Genomic DNA, 17,596 nt, shown 5'->3' with positions numbered 1-17,596 from the left:
AAAAAAGGAAGCTGGGTAACATACCACAACCCAGGGAAAAAAATACAAAACATGCTGCCCGGCTTGCCATCGGCGCTAAGATTAGCAGCAGAGGAAATGACACTAAGAGATGTCATGGAAGTCTGCTAAAGTTGGATTTCTCCTTCTCTTTTTCTATACTTACCCTCTGTTGAGGGTGTAATTGGCCCGTTAGGTTAATGCAGAGGGACCGGTGTAAATGAAAGGTCATGCTTTGTTGACATCCTGCAGTCAAACTATAGTCATCCTTTCCTCCCTGCCTTTAATTCCTTGTGGCTGGTGTGTTTATTTTTGGTGGAACGAGAGAGAAAAGGCGATCGGATGTTTATCCTTCTAGGAAATTATCGCCATCATTCTTGGTTTTAATTTGAGCTGGAGATGAGAGGAGTTAGACGCACGCCGCGTCTGCCCAGTCTGAGCCAGGCTTGCTCTCGCTAGACACCGCAAGCCCAGACTGATCCTCTCCCTTGTGTGTCACTGGCAGGGATGAAGATGGGGACAGGGATGAGGATGAGGATGGGGACAGGGATGGGGATGAGGATGGGGACAGGGATGGGGATGTGGATGGGAATGAGATGGGGATGGGAATGGGGATGGGGATGCAGATGAAGATGGAGATGAGGATGAGGATGGAGATGAGGATGGGGATGGAGATGAGGATGGGGATGGAGATGAGGATGGGGATGGTCCAGAGCATGAATCTGCCTGGGTGGCTGCAGCGGGCACCCTGCTGGGACGGTGCCCTGCGGGGACGCAGGACGAGGCACCGCTGGCCTTGCACCAGGCACACACAGGGCTGCAAACACACGGTGCGGCCAGCCCAGAGCCACAAACTCTCACTTGGATGCACACAAGGCCTTCACGGCATGGAAAATATTAATTGTGGTTTTTTGGTTCGCTTTTTGATAATTTAGAAAGAACGAAGAAAAAAAAAAGGAGGAAGCCACGTACAGTCACTTTGTGCTGGTCCCACCCCCTGTATCTCTCCTTCCATTTGCTCACCATTGGTGTGAGAGAGAAAAGAGAAGCTGAGTCTCTCACTGCCTAAATGTAGAAAGTTTTGCTTCTAAATCAGTTTGTGATGGAAAGGAAATACGTCACGTCCCTGGGGAAGTGGCTGGTTTTCAGCAGCCACAACCCCAGCGCCGAGTGCTGCAATGGAACAGCCCAGAACTGAAATAGCTCCGCGCTCTGTTATTGTCACCGATATAATTTTTTTTCTCTGTCTACGTCTGTCATTTTTAGCATCCAGAGGAAGTTTTATTTGTATTTGTTAGCTTGACTTTCCACTGTCGTGGCTTTTTTATTTTTTCATCTGAAGGTCCAGGAAGGGGGCAGGAGAAAATAGAGCTGGGTGAGCTCAGGTGTGTTTGGGCTCAATGGGGTGTAACGTGGTACCCACGGCACCGCTGGCCTCTCCGCCTGCATCTGCCGGGCATCCCGCCATGCGTGCACCAGCCTTGCAGAGCCCAAGGGAATTGAAAGGCCACAGGCCCACGGGAGTACACGCTCCTGGGGATTTGGGGGGCTGCGGCAGCGAGCTGAGCCCCAGGCATGGCTGCGGGATGGAGCCCGGCTCCCCTTTGCTCTCCCCAGGACGGAGTCGCGAGGTGCTGCGTTTGAACGCTTCCAGCCCCTTCCCCGAGCAAACCCACCCACCTGATGGGATGGCTGAGGAAGAGGAAGACTTGGGGTTCAAAAAAAATAATAACAAGCTTGTGAAAATCGAATGTTCCTGGGGAGCAACAGCAGCTCCCAGCTGCGCATGGGGGGCGTTTCTTTCCAAAACTGGGCCGGAGGCCAGAAGAAGCCTGCACTGAACACAACCCCTAAGTCAACAGGGTAATAATTACCTATTTTTAATGATTATTGAAATAATTACTCTAATGAGAAAAAGTCTCAGCCCCTGGCTCAAGGGGGGGCAGCCCTGAGTCCCATCCCCTGATGGAGAGCAGGAGGCATCTCCCCTCTGGTGGGACCACCCTGGGAAAATGCAGATTTAGGGGCAGGGGATATTAAGTAACAGGGACTGGGGGCCACCCCTTGCACCCCCCCCAGTCTCGGTGGCACCTGGGGACAATGTGGGAACAATCCAGCTCACCAGGAGCAAAGGGATGCCAGGCAGCAGCTTCCCCTCGCACAGGTACTTGCACAAGAAGAGATTAGCAGGATCAGCTGATGATGATCTAAGCGCATAACTATATCAACCTATGAATTAATTAATGATATCTCACACTTCATAATGGCTCTATCTGCAGATCTTATGCACTCCTCAAGCATTCAGTGAATTAAGCCTTGTTGCACCCCCCGGGAAATAGGTCAAGATTCTTAATCCCCATGTGCTGGTGGAAACACCACGGCATGACACGGGGGTAAACAACGCTGCCCGTTTTGGATGCCAGCAGAGGAGATTTTCCAGGCGACCTGAGCATCAGCATCCCCATGGCACCATGAAGGGACTGGACTCTCCGGATCAGCCACAGCGTGGGTGATGGGCACCGCTGGTGGGATGCTCCGATGCCCCGTGCTGAGCCCCCAGCCCTCAAGCCTCGTGCTGTGGACACATGAAACCGCCAGCCTGGGGGTCCCCGACGTGCCACGGTGCATGCACGGGGCTGGGGTTGGCGGCGGGTGCATGCACCGGGAGCCGGCTGCTCGGCTTCGCCGGCGGCCACGAGGTGCCGGATACATCAGACGCGTCCCTGCCGCTCCATGAGCGGTGACCCGGCAGCCGGGCGGGCCCTGGGAGAGGCAGCCTGGGCTGGAGCAGGAATTTAGGGCTCCTGAAGTAATAGGGGAAGGCGGGCGAGGCAAGGACGGGGCCACGTCCCCACCTCTGCACGCCGTGCCAGCACCCGGAGGGGGCTGGCGGGCAGCAAAGGGCATGCAGGTTGGTCCTGGTGTGATGGTTTCATTAATTAGCAATAATAATCAATTCTTATTGGGCCTCCAATATGCTGCATATCATCAAAGGAGCTTTGTGGGGCTGTCTGGAGGAGCCCAGTCCACCTTGCTGTCCCATCAGAGCTTGGCGGTTTGGGGGTCCCAGCCCCCCATCCCGCTCGCTGGGGCTGGCAGCCGTTCAGCCGGGCTCTTGCAGCGCCCTGGGGATGCAAACGCTGGCTTTTATTGAGGGCAAACGGCTGCGCCTGCATGAGGCGCTGCCCTGGATGCCCAGACATCCCATCAAGGGATGCTCAACAGAGACAAAGTGTGTTGGGGTTTTGTTTCCTCTTTCACCTCGCTCTCCGAGTCGGTTTGGGCTGGGTTTGTCCACGGCAGTGGGAAGCTCGCAGCCTCACCCGCTCCGCCGGGAGCACGAGCACCTTCAGATGTGGTTTGCCCAAAACACTCCTCAGTAGAAAAAAAAAAGAAAAAAAGGGTTGTTGATAAGGTGGTCCTGGACCACCAAGCTTTGCTCCTGCCCCGAAGCAGCCGTCATCCTCGGCTCGTGCCTGGGTGCCCGGTGCTGCCCTGTTTACTCCCGGCTGCCTGCGGGGTGAGGCAGATGCCTTTCGGGGTTTGCATCCAGAGGTGTGGTGGAAGGTGCTGGATGGCTGCGCGGCTCTGCCAGCCTCCCCTGCCTGCACCACGGGCAGAGGACGGTCTCACCCCACAGCCCCCGGCCGGCTTGTCCTCACTTGTCGGTAGCGACTCGCTTCCCATTCCCTCCTCGCAGCCCTGCAGGTCCTCAGCTAACCTCATATTTCCTCATTGCTAGGAAATGGCTAATTCCCCCCGGGCTGGTTTCAATGGCTGTGCAGATCCCTCGCCTTTGGCCTCTCACCAGTTTCTCCTTCGGTGGTTAAAGCAAAGCCCTGCAGCCCTCGGGAGCAGCGTTTTCCCAGGCTGCACAGCCTTTGGCTTCGGCTAGCCGGGAGGACATCCATCCCCTCGCACAGCATCCAGAGATGGATACCCCAATCCTGCCGGGTGCTGGATTCACGCCCTGCTCCGGCTTTCCAGCCTCTGTGCCGCGTTCGCACAAGGTTGAGCTCCTTCTCCGGCACCGCTGTTGGATGCGGCGGATTCGGACAGTCTCTGCCACGCTTTGGCGCTGGCTGTGCCACGAGGTCCTCTCCCATTAGGGAACCGCTCACATCTCCAGAGTTGTGTGTCATGGCACAGTTCTCAGAGTTGAAACGCAAACATCCATTTCCTCTTCTGTTTCTTGGTTTCAGGTTAAAAAAAAGCCTTTGTGGTGTCTCTCTGCAAACCCCTTGCTGGGGCTGCAGCACTGCCCGGTCGCTCTGGGGTTCCTGGCCGGGGCCACGATGCCGAGGTTCGTCCTTGTCCCATAACACCAGCCCTGGTTTTGCAGCCCCGTCTCTGCCAGCTCTGTGCCTGATCTCTGCTAGTGGTCCTCTGGCTGGAAAGCCCGTCGTTCCCAGCGGTGCTGCTCCCTCGGGACTGCTTTCTGCTCTGGACCTACTATTTAGTTTTCCTGCTAATCACACTGTCTCCTTATCTCTGGGTCACACTGCGCCAGCTGCCACCGCTATTGTTCCGTTGCTGCGAGCTGGATAATAGCAGGAAAGACCTCCGGGTTTGCAAACCAAAACCTGTCTCGGACTTAGATGACCCAGAGGTTCCCGGCTCCCCAGTGCGTACGGCAGCGCGCCCCTCGCCACCGCAAGCCGAAGTCCCCCACTGACCCCAGGCCCTGAGAGCAGCGGAAAATTGTGGGATGTTCTTTGGGGTGGCACAGCGCAACCGGCACGTCCTTGCTGCCGCACCACCGGGGTGATGCGGGGAAGGGGACGGCGGCGGTGTGGGGACCGGGGAGCAGGGGGTGGGTGCAGGCAGAGCCCCCCCTGGCATCACCCTCCGCACCCGATGCTGCTGTGGGTGCTTCCCTGCCCTCCAGCCGGCTCCCAGTGCTGCCACCTTCAGGGACCAGCCCCGGCCACCCAGCACCCATTTTCCTGCGCAGGGTGCCCTGGGCTGCCCCAGGTTCAGCAGGGTGGGTTTGCAGCAGCTCCTGTCTGCTCCAAAGGGTTTTTTGCCCCCCCTCCCCCCAAGCTTTTCATACTGCTGCTGCGTAGGGTGAGGCAGGGCTGATCTCTCTCTCTCTTGCCACAGGGGAAACTGAGGCAGGAAAGGGCCTCCCGCAGCCACCCACGGTGCTCCCGCAGTACCCCACTGCCTGGCTGGCCCCCCACCAGCCCCCCCGGGGTTTGGCACATGGGGACCTGCCTTTTGGGACCGACCTGTTGGCAGCAAGACCCCAGGGCAGCAAGTTCTGCCCGTGGATCCCTTCCTCTCTGTCCCCCCCCCGCCGCCACCCCCCAAAGAGGAGGGAGGAGGGAGATGTCCGTCTCCTTTGCCATGCATATTTCAGTGCAAGTGTTTCTGAATATTTCCGGAGGAGGAGGGTGTGTAATTTTCACAGGCAAATCAGGAAAACCTAGGTGAGGCGGGTGACGGTGTTGTGGAAGGACGCAGGCCGTGCCGGGAGGGTGTTGGTCCGGGATCAGGAAGGCTGCCCAGCAGTTTCTCCTGGCTGGAGTCCTCCCAAGCCAGAGTTTGGCCTGAAATGAGGATTTCCCACGCCCAACAGCAGCGGAGAAAGTCTCTCCTCCTCCAGAAATTACAGATTACCCTGAATCCCATCCCTGCCAGTGCTGAGCGTCTTCTCACATCCAAGGCCACGGGTTGCCCAGAGAATAAATTGCTGCCGATGCAGCATCTGCCACATCTGGGCAGCTGGTGTTTGGCAGAGGGAGCTGACACCCCCGAAACACCGCATCCCGCCCGTGCAGCCTCACCGCTTGCAAACAAAACACTTGCAGCCCTGAGAAACGACGGCGGCTTCATCAGATACCTCTGCGACACCCACCTCGCGGTTCGGGTGGCTGAAAGATTTGGGGTTTATTTGTTCTCCTTCTCCAAGCTGCCTGAGAAGAGCTCGTGTTGTCGTCCATCCAAGCAGCCGCCTACGCATATGGCCCCGGTACAGTCATGCCTGGGGGTAGGAGGTAGGTGACCTTTCTGGTCCCCACCAGCTACACTCTGTTTACGACTCTGTGACCTTACCAGCCCCAGATCTACATCTACAGCAAATCCAAGGGGCTGGGGGGGAAAGCCTCCATGTGCGTGCCTCAAGCTTCATGTCTGAGCATCCTCTGTAATCCAGGACCAGAGACATCACCACGCTGGGTCCCCAGAGCCCGAAAGTCACAGCCATGCACTGTGCAGAGCCTCCCGGAGCTCCCAAGACACTGAACTGCACAGCAGGATGGTGACGAGCATCTCATCGTGTCCCTCAGCCTCCAAGGCTCAGTTCTGTCCAAGCTCAGCTCTTGGCTCAAGGCCACCAGCAAGGTTTAAGCATGACTTTAATGGGGACGAGCATCCCATGTGCCTCGCCACAAGGCGTGAAAACCAGGCTCATGTTCTCCTCCCTATAAGTACATTTATGCTGTCATTAATTAGGTGAAAAAAAACTGAATAGTTCCCCTTTTAAAAGCCCCGGCGGTCCCCAGAGACCCTGTGTGCAGCGTGGCCTCTCGCCCCGGCTGTGGCACAGCCTGGTGCACCTGCAGGGCTCACGGCACATGAATCACCCGGAGGGCGGCAGACCCCGGTCACAAGACCGAGAGGAACGGGGAAAAATCACCCATCAGCTGACAGCACCCAGAGGGACACAGCTCTGAGCCCCCCGGGGTGCTGGTGGGGTTTTGGCATACCCTGCATGGGGATGGGTGCATCGCACTCGGCATCGCATAGGGAGGACCAGGGCCTGGGGGGGGCAGCGGGAGCTTGGGGGGGGGGGTCTCGGCACTGGCACGGGTGGCTGCGTTTGCTTCCTTGCTCAGGGGAAGCTGCCAGCACTTTCTTGGTGTGGGTCTTATGGGGACCAAACCTGGCTGGGACACTATTAATTAATGTCAGGGCTTGTCCCAACCGCTGCACAGGCGGGTGGGGAGAGATGAGGCGCAGGGGGTCGGAGGTGGGTGCCAGGGGCAGAGGAGGTCGGGCTCACCCGTGCTGCCTGGGTGTCATGGCATTACTCTTCCCATTATCTCTGGGGTTAATGAGGCAGCTGGTTCAGGGGCCAAGCTGGAGGCTCGGCCAGCTCTGCTTTCCTTGCTTTATTAACATGACGAGCTTTTGAAATGCAGGGGCAATGGTGTTGTGGGACACTCTGCATCGGCTTTGAGGAAGGGCCGGCAGCATTTCATGCACATAGATCCATGCTGCGAAATCACTGATGCCAGCAATGATTATTTACGTTACTGAAACACCCCGATCAGGATGGGGTTCGCATGGCCTAAGAGACAGGCGTGTGGAATGATCAAAATAAGTGAAAGCTCTCAGCTGCAGCCTCCATCCAGACCGGACTGTAATTTAAAACCATTCAGAGCATCCCAGGTGAGAATATTTTTTTTTTTCTCCCTTTGGGTAAACTACTCTGCTCAGGACGCTCCGACCCATTAAACTGAGCTGTAACTAAGCCAATCCAACCCCCGCGCGGCCGTTTTCATGCCAGTCTAAGGCCGCCTCGGTTTATTTTGGCTTAAGGCCGTTCCCCATCAATTGGCATCAAACCACTATTAGTAACTGAGACGGTGTCTGTGCGGGATTAGGCCGTTCTCACAGGCTGGGTTTAGCGGCGTGCCTCCCTCCTAGCCCAGCTCCTTGTGTAAACCAGGCCCTTATGACTCAGGAGCTTTGAATCGAGCTTAAACCCCGCCGCGAGGGGCTGGGGTGTTATCTCTGCACCCACAGCCCCAGCTCCCCAGGTTCGGCGGGGGGACAGCTGCGTTCCCAGTGGGGACCAGGTGCCGATCGGGGAGAGCGAGGTGGGGTACGGGTTCACGTTCACACACCCGTGGCACCGTCATCCCTCCACCCACGGCGCAGGGGGCAGATACCCACCCGGGTCAGTGGGAGCCAAAAGCGGGGCTGGGCAGACTGGCATCTGTGGGGATGCTGGGTTGCTCTCTTGTGGGGTGAGGAGCCGGACCAGTGTCTTCTTGCTCCGGCACAGCAATTCCCAACGCAAGCGTCGCTGGTGCCTGCCGGTAAGGCCCAGCAAACCCTCACCCCCTCCAGTATAAAGTCTGGAGGAACTGGAGAGAAGCAGTGGTGGCGATGGTGTTGCTGAACATGCTTGATGGTTGAGGAGGGGCAGCTCGTGTGGTTTTTTTTTGGGGGGGGGGGGCTGCTCTGATCTGGGTGCCCGTGGGAGCCGGTCACGCAGCGGTGGGGTGCGTGGAGGGGGGGAAACCCGCAGCATCCCCAACCCCGCCGCTGCAGCCGGGCTCCCTCCACCCGTGGGAATGCGCTGATGGAGGGAAAAAAAAAAAAACCAAACAAACCAACAAAAACCAACAAACGGGTGGGAAGAAAGATGGGGGGGAAGGCAGTGGGGTCCCCCATCGCCCTCCTCCTCCTCCTCTTCCTCGCCCCGCCGCCCAGCGCTGCGCACCCGCCCCGCACCTCCCCAGCGCCGGGGGCACCGGAACCGGCCGCCAAAGAAGGCAGCGGAGGCGGGGCCGGATCCAGACCTTGTATGGTTCTTCCCCTCGGCTGCCCGCCCGCCGCCGTCCCGCTTTCCCCCCCCCTCGTCACCCGCCGCCGCCTCCCGCACCCACCACCCACCCCCCGCAGCCGCTTCTGCAGCCGCGGTCCCCCGGGTGGGGGGGGGGGGGGGTTGAGTTCCAAGGTGGGGGGGTGGTAAAAGAAAGGGGGGGGGGGTGCAATGGATGGGGGGGTAAGGGTGGAAGGGGGCTGCGAGGGATGGGGGGGGTGTTTGCGAAGGATGGAGGGGGCTTCCGATGAAAGCGGGGTGCTGAGATGGATGGGTGACGATGCAATGGGGGGGGGCTGCAGTGGATGGGGGGGGCTGCAGTGGATAGAGCACACGGGTCACCCCCCCACACACACCCCCCACTCACAAAGAGGCCACGGTGGGGTCTCACTGACCCCCATTCCCAGTACATGCTTTCCCCCCACCACCCCCTGCACCGCAGCATCCCCCCCCTCCCCAAACCGAGAGGCTGCTGGCACCGCAGGGCCAAAATCCCCGGGCCTCCCAGTACCAGCACCCTCCTCCCAGTGCCTCCCCCCACCCCACCCCGGACTCCCCCCCCCCCTCCCGCAGCCGGCAGCCAGTGCCCGGTCCCCTCCAGCTGCAGCACTCCCGTAGCACGGATTTCACTCCCATTGCAAAGCCGGCCCTGCAGGAATTGGGTAAGTGGAGCTATTGCAACACAGCATTTTTCCATACATTTGCTATATAACTCGGAGGGTTTTAAAGATAGCATCAGTTGGCACACTTAGCACGAAACCACCTAATTACTGACGCCTTGGAAGTGCCAAACTTTTAAAGGGGGGAGGTGAGGTTAAAATCACAGGCGACCAACAAGTGTTACCTGTTTTAAAGTATTCAAAGCACTGTTCGCCATGGGACCCGGGCCGTGGGGAGGGGGACAGCTCGGTGCGGAGCCGTCTCCCCCGTCATCACTAGCTAGGGAAGGAGTTTTCGGCTTCTGCCGCTCCAGAGCCTTCCCCGCTGACCCCCGTCCTTCCCACCAAACTGCCCAAACTCCTGTTTTGCCCCGCACATCTCCCATCCCGCTTCTCCTGGGCTGCGGGATGGGGTTTGTGGCCGGTTCCCCCCGCCTCCCTCCCGCTCTCCAGGGAACACAGGAGTGTGCGTGGGGGGGTAAAATCTCCAGGTAAGGGCCTGTCTCTGAGCATCCCCGGGGGGAGGACGCGGGGACAGGCACGGCACGGGTGGGCTGCCCCCGCTTCTTCCCGGGGCGGCGGGGGGGGAGCCGCCGCCGCCGCCGCCACCTGCCCTCCGCGGGTGGGACGGCGTGGCTGGGCGGGTGGGGCGTGACTGCGGAGGGAGAGACTCCCGCAAGGTGCCCGGTGCAGGGTGCCCGATTCCCGGTGCGGGATGCCCCGGTGCAGGATAACCCGGTGGCCGGTTCCCGGTGCAGGGTGCCCGGTTCCCGGTGCGGGATGCCCCGGTGCAAGGGTGCCCCGGTGCAAGGGTGCCCGTTTCCCGGTGCAGGGTGCCCCGGTGCCCGTTTCCCGGTGCAGGGTGCCCGTTTCCCGGTGCCCGGTTCCCGGTGCCGCTCTCCCCGTTGCCCGTCCCCGCGCGCGGCCGGCCCCGCTTCCTGCTTTCTAATGTTCCATTGTGCGGAGCTTCCATTGTGACGTCTCGGCCTCGGCTCGGCTTTGTCTGTCCATATATGGGCAGCTACGTCACGGAGCGCTCCCGCCGCCCGGATAAATGGGCTGCGGAGTCCCCGGCGGAGCAGTCGGGCGGCAGCGAGGGAACCTGCGAGCGGAGCCGAGCGCGGGAGGGAGCGGGGACGGGGACGGGGACGGGGAGCGGGAGCGAGCGAACGAGAGGAGGGGTTAAATCCTCCCACCCGCTTCTACAACCACATCTGCCAGCCAGATCGCCCCCTCCCCCTCGAGGAAACACCACCAGGGACCCACGGAGGACCGCACCCCCCCCCCCCCCCACTCCCCGCACCCCCTCCTCCGCGGCCACCCCCGGCTCCCCCCCCCTCCTCCTCCTCGCCGCCCCCCTCCCTCCCCCCCCCCCCCCCCCGCCCCCGCCCCAACTTTTTCTCTTGCATGATTTCCCTCGCACGGATTTGCCACTCGGATGTTGTTTCCTCGGGAGCTGAGCTCGGAGCCACGTTGAACCAGCCTTTTCCTCCAGTGCTATGACAGGCAAACTACTGGAGAAGCTGCCGGGGACCATGAACACTTTGATGAACCAATTGCCTGACAATCTGTACCCAGAGGAGATCCCCAACTCTTTGAATATCTTCTCCAGCAGCAGCGACTCGGTGGCTCACTACAACCAGATGGCTGCAGGTAAGGTTGGGGGGGGGGGGGGGGGCTTGGTGGTGGGAGGAAAATGGGGAGAAGGGGAGGAGGTGGGGGGGGGGGGAGCCGGTGGGGCGAGGAGGAGGACGCTGTGGGTAGGGTGTCATGGAGCCTCGGAGGGAAGGGAAGAGCTGGGGCTGGGGAGCGTCCCCCCCCCCGCACCCACCCACCCCTTTCCTCGCCGTGTCTCCGCGCGATCGCTGCAGGGCTCCGCCGAGCGCTGCTGCCGAGCCGCCGCCGCCGCAGGTACGGGGACGGCGGCCGTGCTCCGTGGGGAAGGAGGAACACGGAGAGGGAGGGGAGGAAAGGGGGTGGTGGTGGTAGGGGGGGGGTGTCGGAAAACGGCCGGGCCCCCCGTGGCACGGAGGGGCCACCCGCCCGCCCGCCCCCGCCAGGATCCGCGGGGGTGCGGAGGCACCGCGGACGCGTGTGGCCGTGGCAGCCGCCCGCCCCCCCCCCCCCCAGCAAAACCCCGCAGCGGCGGCGGCGTGGGCTCCCCGGGACGCGGCGCCGACTTTCCCGGAGCGCCGGGTTTATGATGGGGGGGGGGCACACACACGGAGGAACGGGGGACACGGGACACACACACGGGGGGCACAGGTGAGCGCGGGGGGGGGGGGCTCCCCGCGTGTCCCCGCTCCCACCCGGAGCTTTGCCGGGCTAAACCCACCCACCCCCCCCAACCCCCGCTTCCCTCCCCGTTTCTCCTCGCCGGGGCTCGGCGCAGGGAAGGCGGCGAGTCGGTAACGGCGTCGGCGGCCGCAGCCGGCTCCGCGGAGTGCCCAGCGCTGCCGGGGGCTGGACGGGGAGGAAGCCTACCTGTAGCCGCAGGTACCTCCTTCCCCCGGCCCCACCTGCGGGGCGGCGGTGGTGTGTCTCCCGTGTCCCCGTCCCCCCCCTTCCCTTCCCACCCGGGGCAGCCCGGGGGCCGCTTCCCGCGGGGGCGGCAGCCCGGCCCCCCCCGTGGCCGGGACCCTCGGCAGCCAGCGCCGCAGTACGCGGGGAGCGGAGTTTGGGGGGTGTGGAAGAAGCGAGGGATAGGAGGGAGCGGGGCGGGGGGGGGTCCGGAGCATCCCCGGTGCATCCCCGGTGGGCCCCCCCTCGCCCTCCCCGGGGCGGCGCGGCCCTCCCGGCTCACCCTGCCCCGCTTCTCTGGCTCTTTGCAGATAATGTTATGGACATTGGCTTAGCGAACGAAAAGGCCGGTCAGGAACTGTCCTCTTATTCGGGGACTTTTCAACCCGCCCCGGGCAACAAGACTGTCACCTACCTGGGGAAATTCGCTTTCGACTCGCCCTCCAACTGGTGCCAGGACAACATCATCAGCCTGATGAGCGCGGGCATCCTGGGGGTACCGCCGTCCTCGGGCGCGCTCACCAGCACGCAGAGCTCGGCGGGCAGCATGGGGCCGCCGCAGGGCGAGGTGGACCAGATGTACCCTGCGCTGCCGCCCTACTCCTCCTGCAGTGACCTCTACCCGGAGCCCGTCTCCTTCCACGACCCCCAGAGCAACCCCGGCCTCACCTACTCCCCCCAGGATTACCAGGCGGCCAAGCCCGCCTTGGACAGCAACCTCTTCCCCATGATCCCAGACTATAACCTCTACCACCACCCCAACGACATGGGCACCATCACGGAGCACAAACCCTTCCAGAGCTTGGACCCCATCCGCGTCAACCCGCCCCCCATCACCCCGCTGGAGACCATCAAGGCCTTCAAGGACAAGCAGATCCACCCGGGTTTCGGGGGGCTGCCGCAGCCGCCCCTCACCCTCAAGCCCATCCGACCCCGCAAGTATCCCAACCGGCCCAGCAAGACGCCGCTCCACGAGCGGCCCCACGCCTGCCCCGCCGAGGGTTGCGACCGTCGCTTCTCCCGCTCCGACGAGCTCACCCGCCACCTCCGCATCCACACGGGCCACAAGCCCTTCCAGTGCCGCATCTGCATGCGGAGCTTCAGCCGCAGCGACCACCTCACCACCCACATCCGCACCCACACCGGCGAGAAACCCTTCGCCTGCGAGTTCTGCGGCCGCAAGTTCGCCCGCTCCGACGAGCGCAAGCGGCACGCCAAGATCCACCTCAAGCAGAAGGAGAAGAAGGCCGAGAAGGGTTCGGCCGGGCAGCCCCCCGCCGCGCCCCCCGCCGCCGCCGCCGCCGCCGCCACCTCGCCCCCCGTCGCCCTCGCCCCCGCCGTCACCACGTGCGCTTGAGGGACCGCGGGGGGCGGCGCGGTGACACCCCCTCTCCTCCCTTGCCCTCCGCACCGCATGGCTCCCCGGAGGGGGGGGACCCTGGGGTAGCCTCACCCCCCCCCTACCCGGGTTCAGGATACCGGGGGCTTCGCTGCACGGGTCCAGTCTGCCCGCACCTGGATTGACCGGCTCCAGGCTGCCCGCACCCGGATCCTGCCTGCGCTTGGATCGATGGCACCCGCATCACCTGGATCCAGGCTGCCCGCGCCCGGATTGCCCGCACCCAGGCTGTCCACACCGGGATTGCCCGCACCCGGATTGCCCGCACCCAGGCTGCCCACACCGGGATTGCCCGCACCCGGATTGCCCGCACCCGGGCTACACGCACCCGGATTGCCCGGACCCAGGCTGCCCACACCGGGATTGCCCACACCCGGATTGCCCGGACCTGGGCTGCCCGCACCCGGATTGCCCGCACTGCCCGGATCCCGGCTGCCTGTACCCGCACTGCCTGGACCTGCGCTGCGCGGGTCCTGGGTGCCCGCACCCATCCTTACCCGGACCCGGCTCCCTGCTGCCTGCACCCGGATTACTCCCGCATTGCCCGGATCCCGGTTGCCCGGATCCCGGATTGCCCAGACCCGGATTACCCGGATCCGGCTCTCCCGGCTCCAGTTTGCCCGGATCCCGCATCTCCCGGGTCCAGTTTGCCCGCACCCAGTTTGGCCCGGATCGGGGCTTGTCCGGGTTACAGATCCCCGGGATCCCGGTTGATCTGGATCCCAGCTAACCGGATCCGACCCAAAAGGCTGAGTTGCTCAGGATCGGGCCCTCCTGGATCCCACCCACCCGCTTTCCCAAGGGCTTGGGCTGCTCAGGATCGGGCCCTCCTGGATCCCACCCGCCCGGTTCCCTAAGGAACTGGGTTCGCCTGGATCCCGTCCCTCCGGGTGGGGATGGAGCGATGGAGCCGATCCGGCTCCTCTCTGCCTCGCTGGGCCTGGATCCGACCCCCTGTGCCTCCCCCCCCGTAGTTTCCCTCCTCCCCCCCCCAAGCACCGGTTCCCCACGGCGGAGGTAAGCGGGCTCGGGCCCCCCCAGGCCGGGCTGGCGGGGTAAGGGGAGGGGGGGGGGCGGCTCTGCGGGTCCCCCGTAACTTCGGGGGGCGGCGGCGGCAGCGGGGAGCGATGTCCCGGCAGCAGCTTTTGGGTTTGGTTTTTTTTTTTTTTTTTCTTTTTCTTTTCTTTTTTTTTTTTTTTTTTTTTCAGCAGAAGGGAAATTCTTTACAGAAATGCAGAAAAAACCCCCAGTATTTTGCTGAATACTTTTTATAATGTGAGATATTTTTATTTTATTTTATTTGGTCACTTTAAAACAACCAACCAACTACGGAGGAGAAAAATCAATTAGTCCTCTATTTTATTTTTTTTTTTTTCTTTCTCCTTCTGGTATGTGCATGTCATTGCATGACTGCTCTGATTTTTTTCTTCTTTTGTTTTAATAAAACTGTGCTCAGACATTTAAGCTAAACTAAGCAAAAATAATAATGACTTAAAAAAAAATCTTTGTTGCCAAAAGGTCGTGCTATCCAGGTTTGATGTCTGCATGTGAAAAAAAACATTAAAAACCTACAAAAAATAAAGAGAAGAGAAAGAATGCAGTCTAATTTATGTGAACCGAAAGGAACAAAAAAAACCACAATCAGGTTTAACCACACAAACCTAAGGGAATGATATTTTTTGAAAGACTTTTGTATAAAGTTGAGTACTTAGAGAAAAAAAAAATCATACCAGATGTAATATATTTTGTGGATGTTTTTATTTCTTGGATTTATAGTACCTTATACTAAGGTTAAAAAAAAATTATGCTTGATATTGTGAAAAGGTGATAATTTTCACACACATTTCATTTGCTCATTTGTCATGTTGTAATGCAAATATGATAGTTAATGCATACAGCATTTTTAAGGGAAAAAATCAGAAATATTGAACTGATGTATTGTTGTACCATTTGCACTGTGAGCAAATGCTAATGCAGTAAATATATTGTGTTTGCTGACAATCAAAATCTGTAGTAAATATCTTTATTTTATCTTGCTTAAAAAAGATCTATATTGGTTTGGAAAAAAAAAAGAACTCTCTAATATGTAAGGGGGATGTTAAAATGGCTTGAAATGTGTAGGACGGTGGGCGCTGTGCCTCTTTATGAGCGTCTTTGAAACCTGTTTGTACATTTTTTTCTAGTGTTGTATTTTCTGAAAAAAAATTTTTTTTTTTTTTTTTGGTATGATTTTTTTAAAAATAACCCAACCTTTTCTCAGCCCCCCCTCTCCTTCAGTTCTGTTCGCAGGACGGCGTGGCGAGACCAGCTGGCCAGGACGCTGGGTGACCCCGAAGGCGACCGGCTCCGTCCTCGCGTCCCCCCAATTTTCCCGGCCGCACTGGGACGGGGTGCACCCTGAAGTTCCCCCCAAAACCACCGCGTCCTTGGTTTGCCCTTGACCTTGCGTCTTATTTTTCCCCGCTCGTGCCGTCGCCGCCGCCTTGACCCCGTCACCATTTTGCCGGCGGCTTTCACCGGGTCGCATCTGTTGGATAACGGTGGGCGAAAGAGGATCGTGCCGCTTCAGCCGGTAACGCCCCCGCGCCTTTCGCCGGCCAAATCGCCCCAGGTACAGAGCGGAGAGGGGATTTTTACCGGGCTGGGTTGCTTGGGTTAAAAATAACCCACTGGGTTTCAGAGCCAGTGCTTGTACGGGCACAAGGGATGGGTGGGAGAAGGAGCAGGACGAAGCGCTTGGAGATTTGGAGTGGGCGCACGGGTGGTGGCCTGTGATGGTTAAATCCTTCTCCAGTGATGGGGCTGGAGCCCTGGCTCTCCTGGAGCTGGGATGGTGCTGGAGGTGAAGGCTGGAGGATACTGTGGGGTCTGGGGGGGTCCCTCAGTCCATGCGGGTCCAGCTCTGCTGGGCTGGAGCACGGCCGGAGCGGTTGAGCATCCCGCAAGCTTCCCCTTTTTCCAAGGCTTGCCGACAGTGCTGGCGGCCGGCACTGGCACCGCGGTCTTTCTCGGCGTTCCCGGGGTGCGGAGGTACCGGCACCGCCGTCAAATTTCCTGCCTTTTGATTTGCATCCGCAGCCGGGCCCAGAGGAGCTGCTGCTCCTGCCAGGCCAGGGCAGCTCTGCCCGTCCCTGGGGTTTCGCTGAGCTCCCTGGCTCGGAGAGGCTTTAATTTTGGGGAGAACCCCGGGGGCAGACGGTGCCCAGGGCGGCTGCCCCAGTGACTCAGGGCACGTCTGGCCCAGCCAGGGACGGCATCTCGTGGTGTTGGCGGAACCGGCTTTGGAGCCCACGGGTGGGCTCCTGCGTCCCCGAGCGGATTCCCACGTGGTTGAGCCTTCGGTGACCATTAAGACGAGGTCGGAGCGGCCGCCGGATCAGGCGCAGGGCAGGAAGGGCAGCGGGGGCTGCCGCCCGCGGCGTGGGGTCAGGATGAGTCTGGGCTGCTCTTCCCTCGGTGCTCCGAGCATCTCGGAGGTCCCGCAGCAATTGGGGGCTGCCTGTTGGTTTTGGAGCCGCTGGTCCCCTCGATGTCCCCTTGCGCGGCTCGGACAAGCCAAGGTGGATGGGCAGGAGCCGGAGCCGCCATGGACGCAGCCGATGGTGCGGGGAGAGCCGCCGCGGCCCCCAGCATCGTCTGAGGCTGCTGTTGTGGCGGTGGTGATGCCCGTCTCCACTGGTGGCTCGTGCTGGAAGACGTCGGGAGATGCTGGTCACGGGCAGGCGGCGGCACGGCAAAGGCTGCCGGGAGATGCCACGCCGGCATCACCGCGCCACGGCGAGGAGCCACCCAACGTTGCTTCAACACTTTGGGCTCCTTCGCTGCGGGCGAGGAGGAGGAGGGAAGGAGCCCACCAGGCATCAACAGGGCATCGCGGCCCCCAGTGCCGGGCTGGGGACCCGCTCTGCCACCCGGGCGCAGGCATCCCACCGGGCGGGACCCCCCCCCAGCGCGGAGCAGGAAGGTGAGGAGCACCCTTGGGTGGCAAAACGCGTGGAGTGCGTGCAGCACCTTGCACGAAAATGTTGGTTGCTACGGAAACACGGCACTTTCCATCCCCGTTCTGGGCTATCTGTGTTCTGGGGAGGAGGGAAGGGCTTGCCAGTCACGCACCAGCTCAACACAACTTGCTGCCTTTCCCTTCTCGACGGTGGCTCCGGGTTCCCGAGGAGGCCAGCAACACCTCGCTCCTCTCTGCTGAGGGTCTTCGGGGTTTTGCAAGCTGTTGTTGAAACCCAAGAGCTCTCCGCGGGATGGGATTTGCTTCTGAGGAGGAACACCAAGAGCCGAGACTCCGTCCCCGGGGTCGGGAGCGACGGGGACCCGCACCCAGAAGCTCCTGGTTTGCAGCTGGTAGACCTTGATGCCACAGATGTTGGTGGGATCCCTCCCTGGTCTTCTCAGCCTCCGGCCACCAGCTCGGCCTCTCCTGCTGCCCCGGCGGGAGATATCTTCTGCAGAAGG

General features: G+C 60.8%; 1 protein-coding gene across 2 annotated transcripts; it reads left to right on the top strand.

Moving 5' to 3' along the window:
• Positions 1-10,641: 10,641 nt before the first annotated feature.
• EGR3 (early growth response 3) lies at positions 10,642-15,973 on the top strand. Of its 2 annotated transcripts, none has more exons than XM_075043543.1 (2): positions 10,642-10,866; positions 12,045-15,972. In XM_075043543.1, the coding sequence occupies exons 1-2, from the start codon at positions 10,713-10,715 to the stop codon at positions 13,088-13,090; spliced, it is 1,200 nt and encodes a 399-aa protein (XP_074899644.1). In that variant the 5' UTR covers positions 10,642-10,712; the 3' UTR covers positions 13,091-15,972. The 2 variants fall into 2 exon arrangements, with proteins under 2 accessions (XP_074899644.1, XP_074899645.1); XM_075043544.1 differs by lacking the exon at positions 10,642-10,866 and adding an exon at positions 11,582-11,709 and having other exon boundaries at positions 12,045-15,973.
• Positions 15,974-17,596: the final 1,623 nt, after the last annotated feature.

This window comes from Buteo buteo, chromosome 12, assembly GCF_964188355.1.
Source record: "Buteo buteo chromosome 12, bButBut1.hap1.1, whole genome shotgun sequence".
Lineage (NCBI taxonomy): Eukaryota > Metazoa > Chordata > Aves > Accipitriformes > Accipitridae > Buteo > Buteo buteo.
This window is presented reverse-complemented; position numbering and strand designations above follow the sequence as displayed.

Coding starts and splice junctions, on each gene's coding strand:
- EGR3 (XM_075043543.1), top strand. CDS start 10,713: ATGACAGGCAAACTACTGGAGAAGCTGCCGGGGACCATGAACACTTTG. Junction 10,867..12,044: donor CTACAACCAGATGGCTGCAG/GTAAGGTTGGGG, acceptor GGCTCTTTGCAG/ATAATGTTATGGACATTGGC.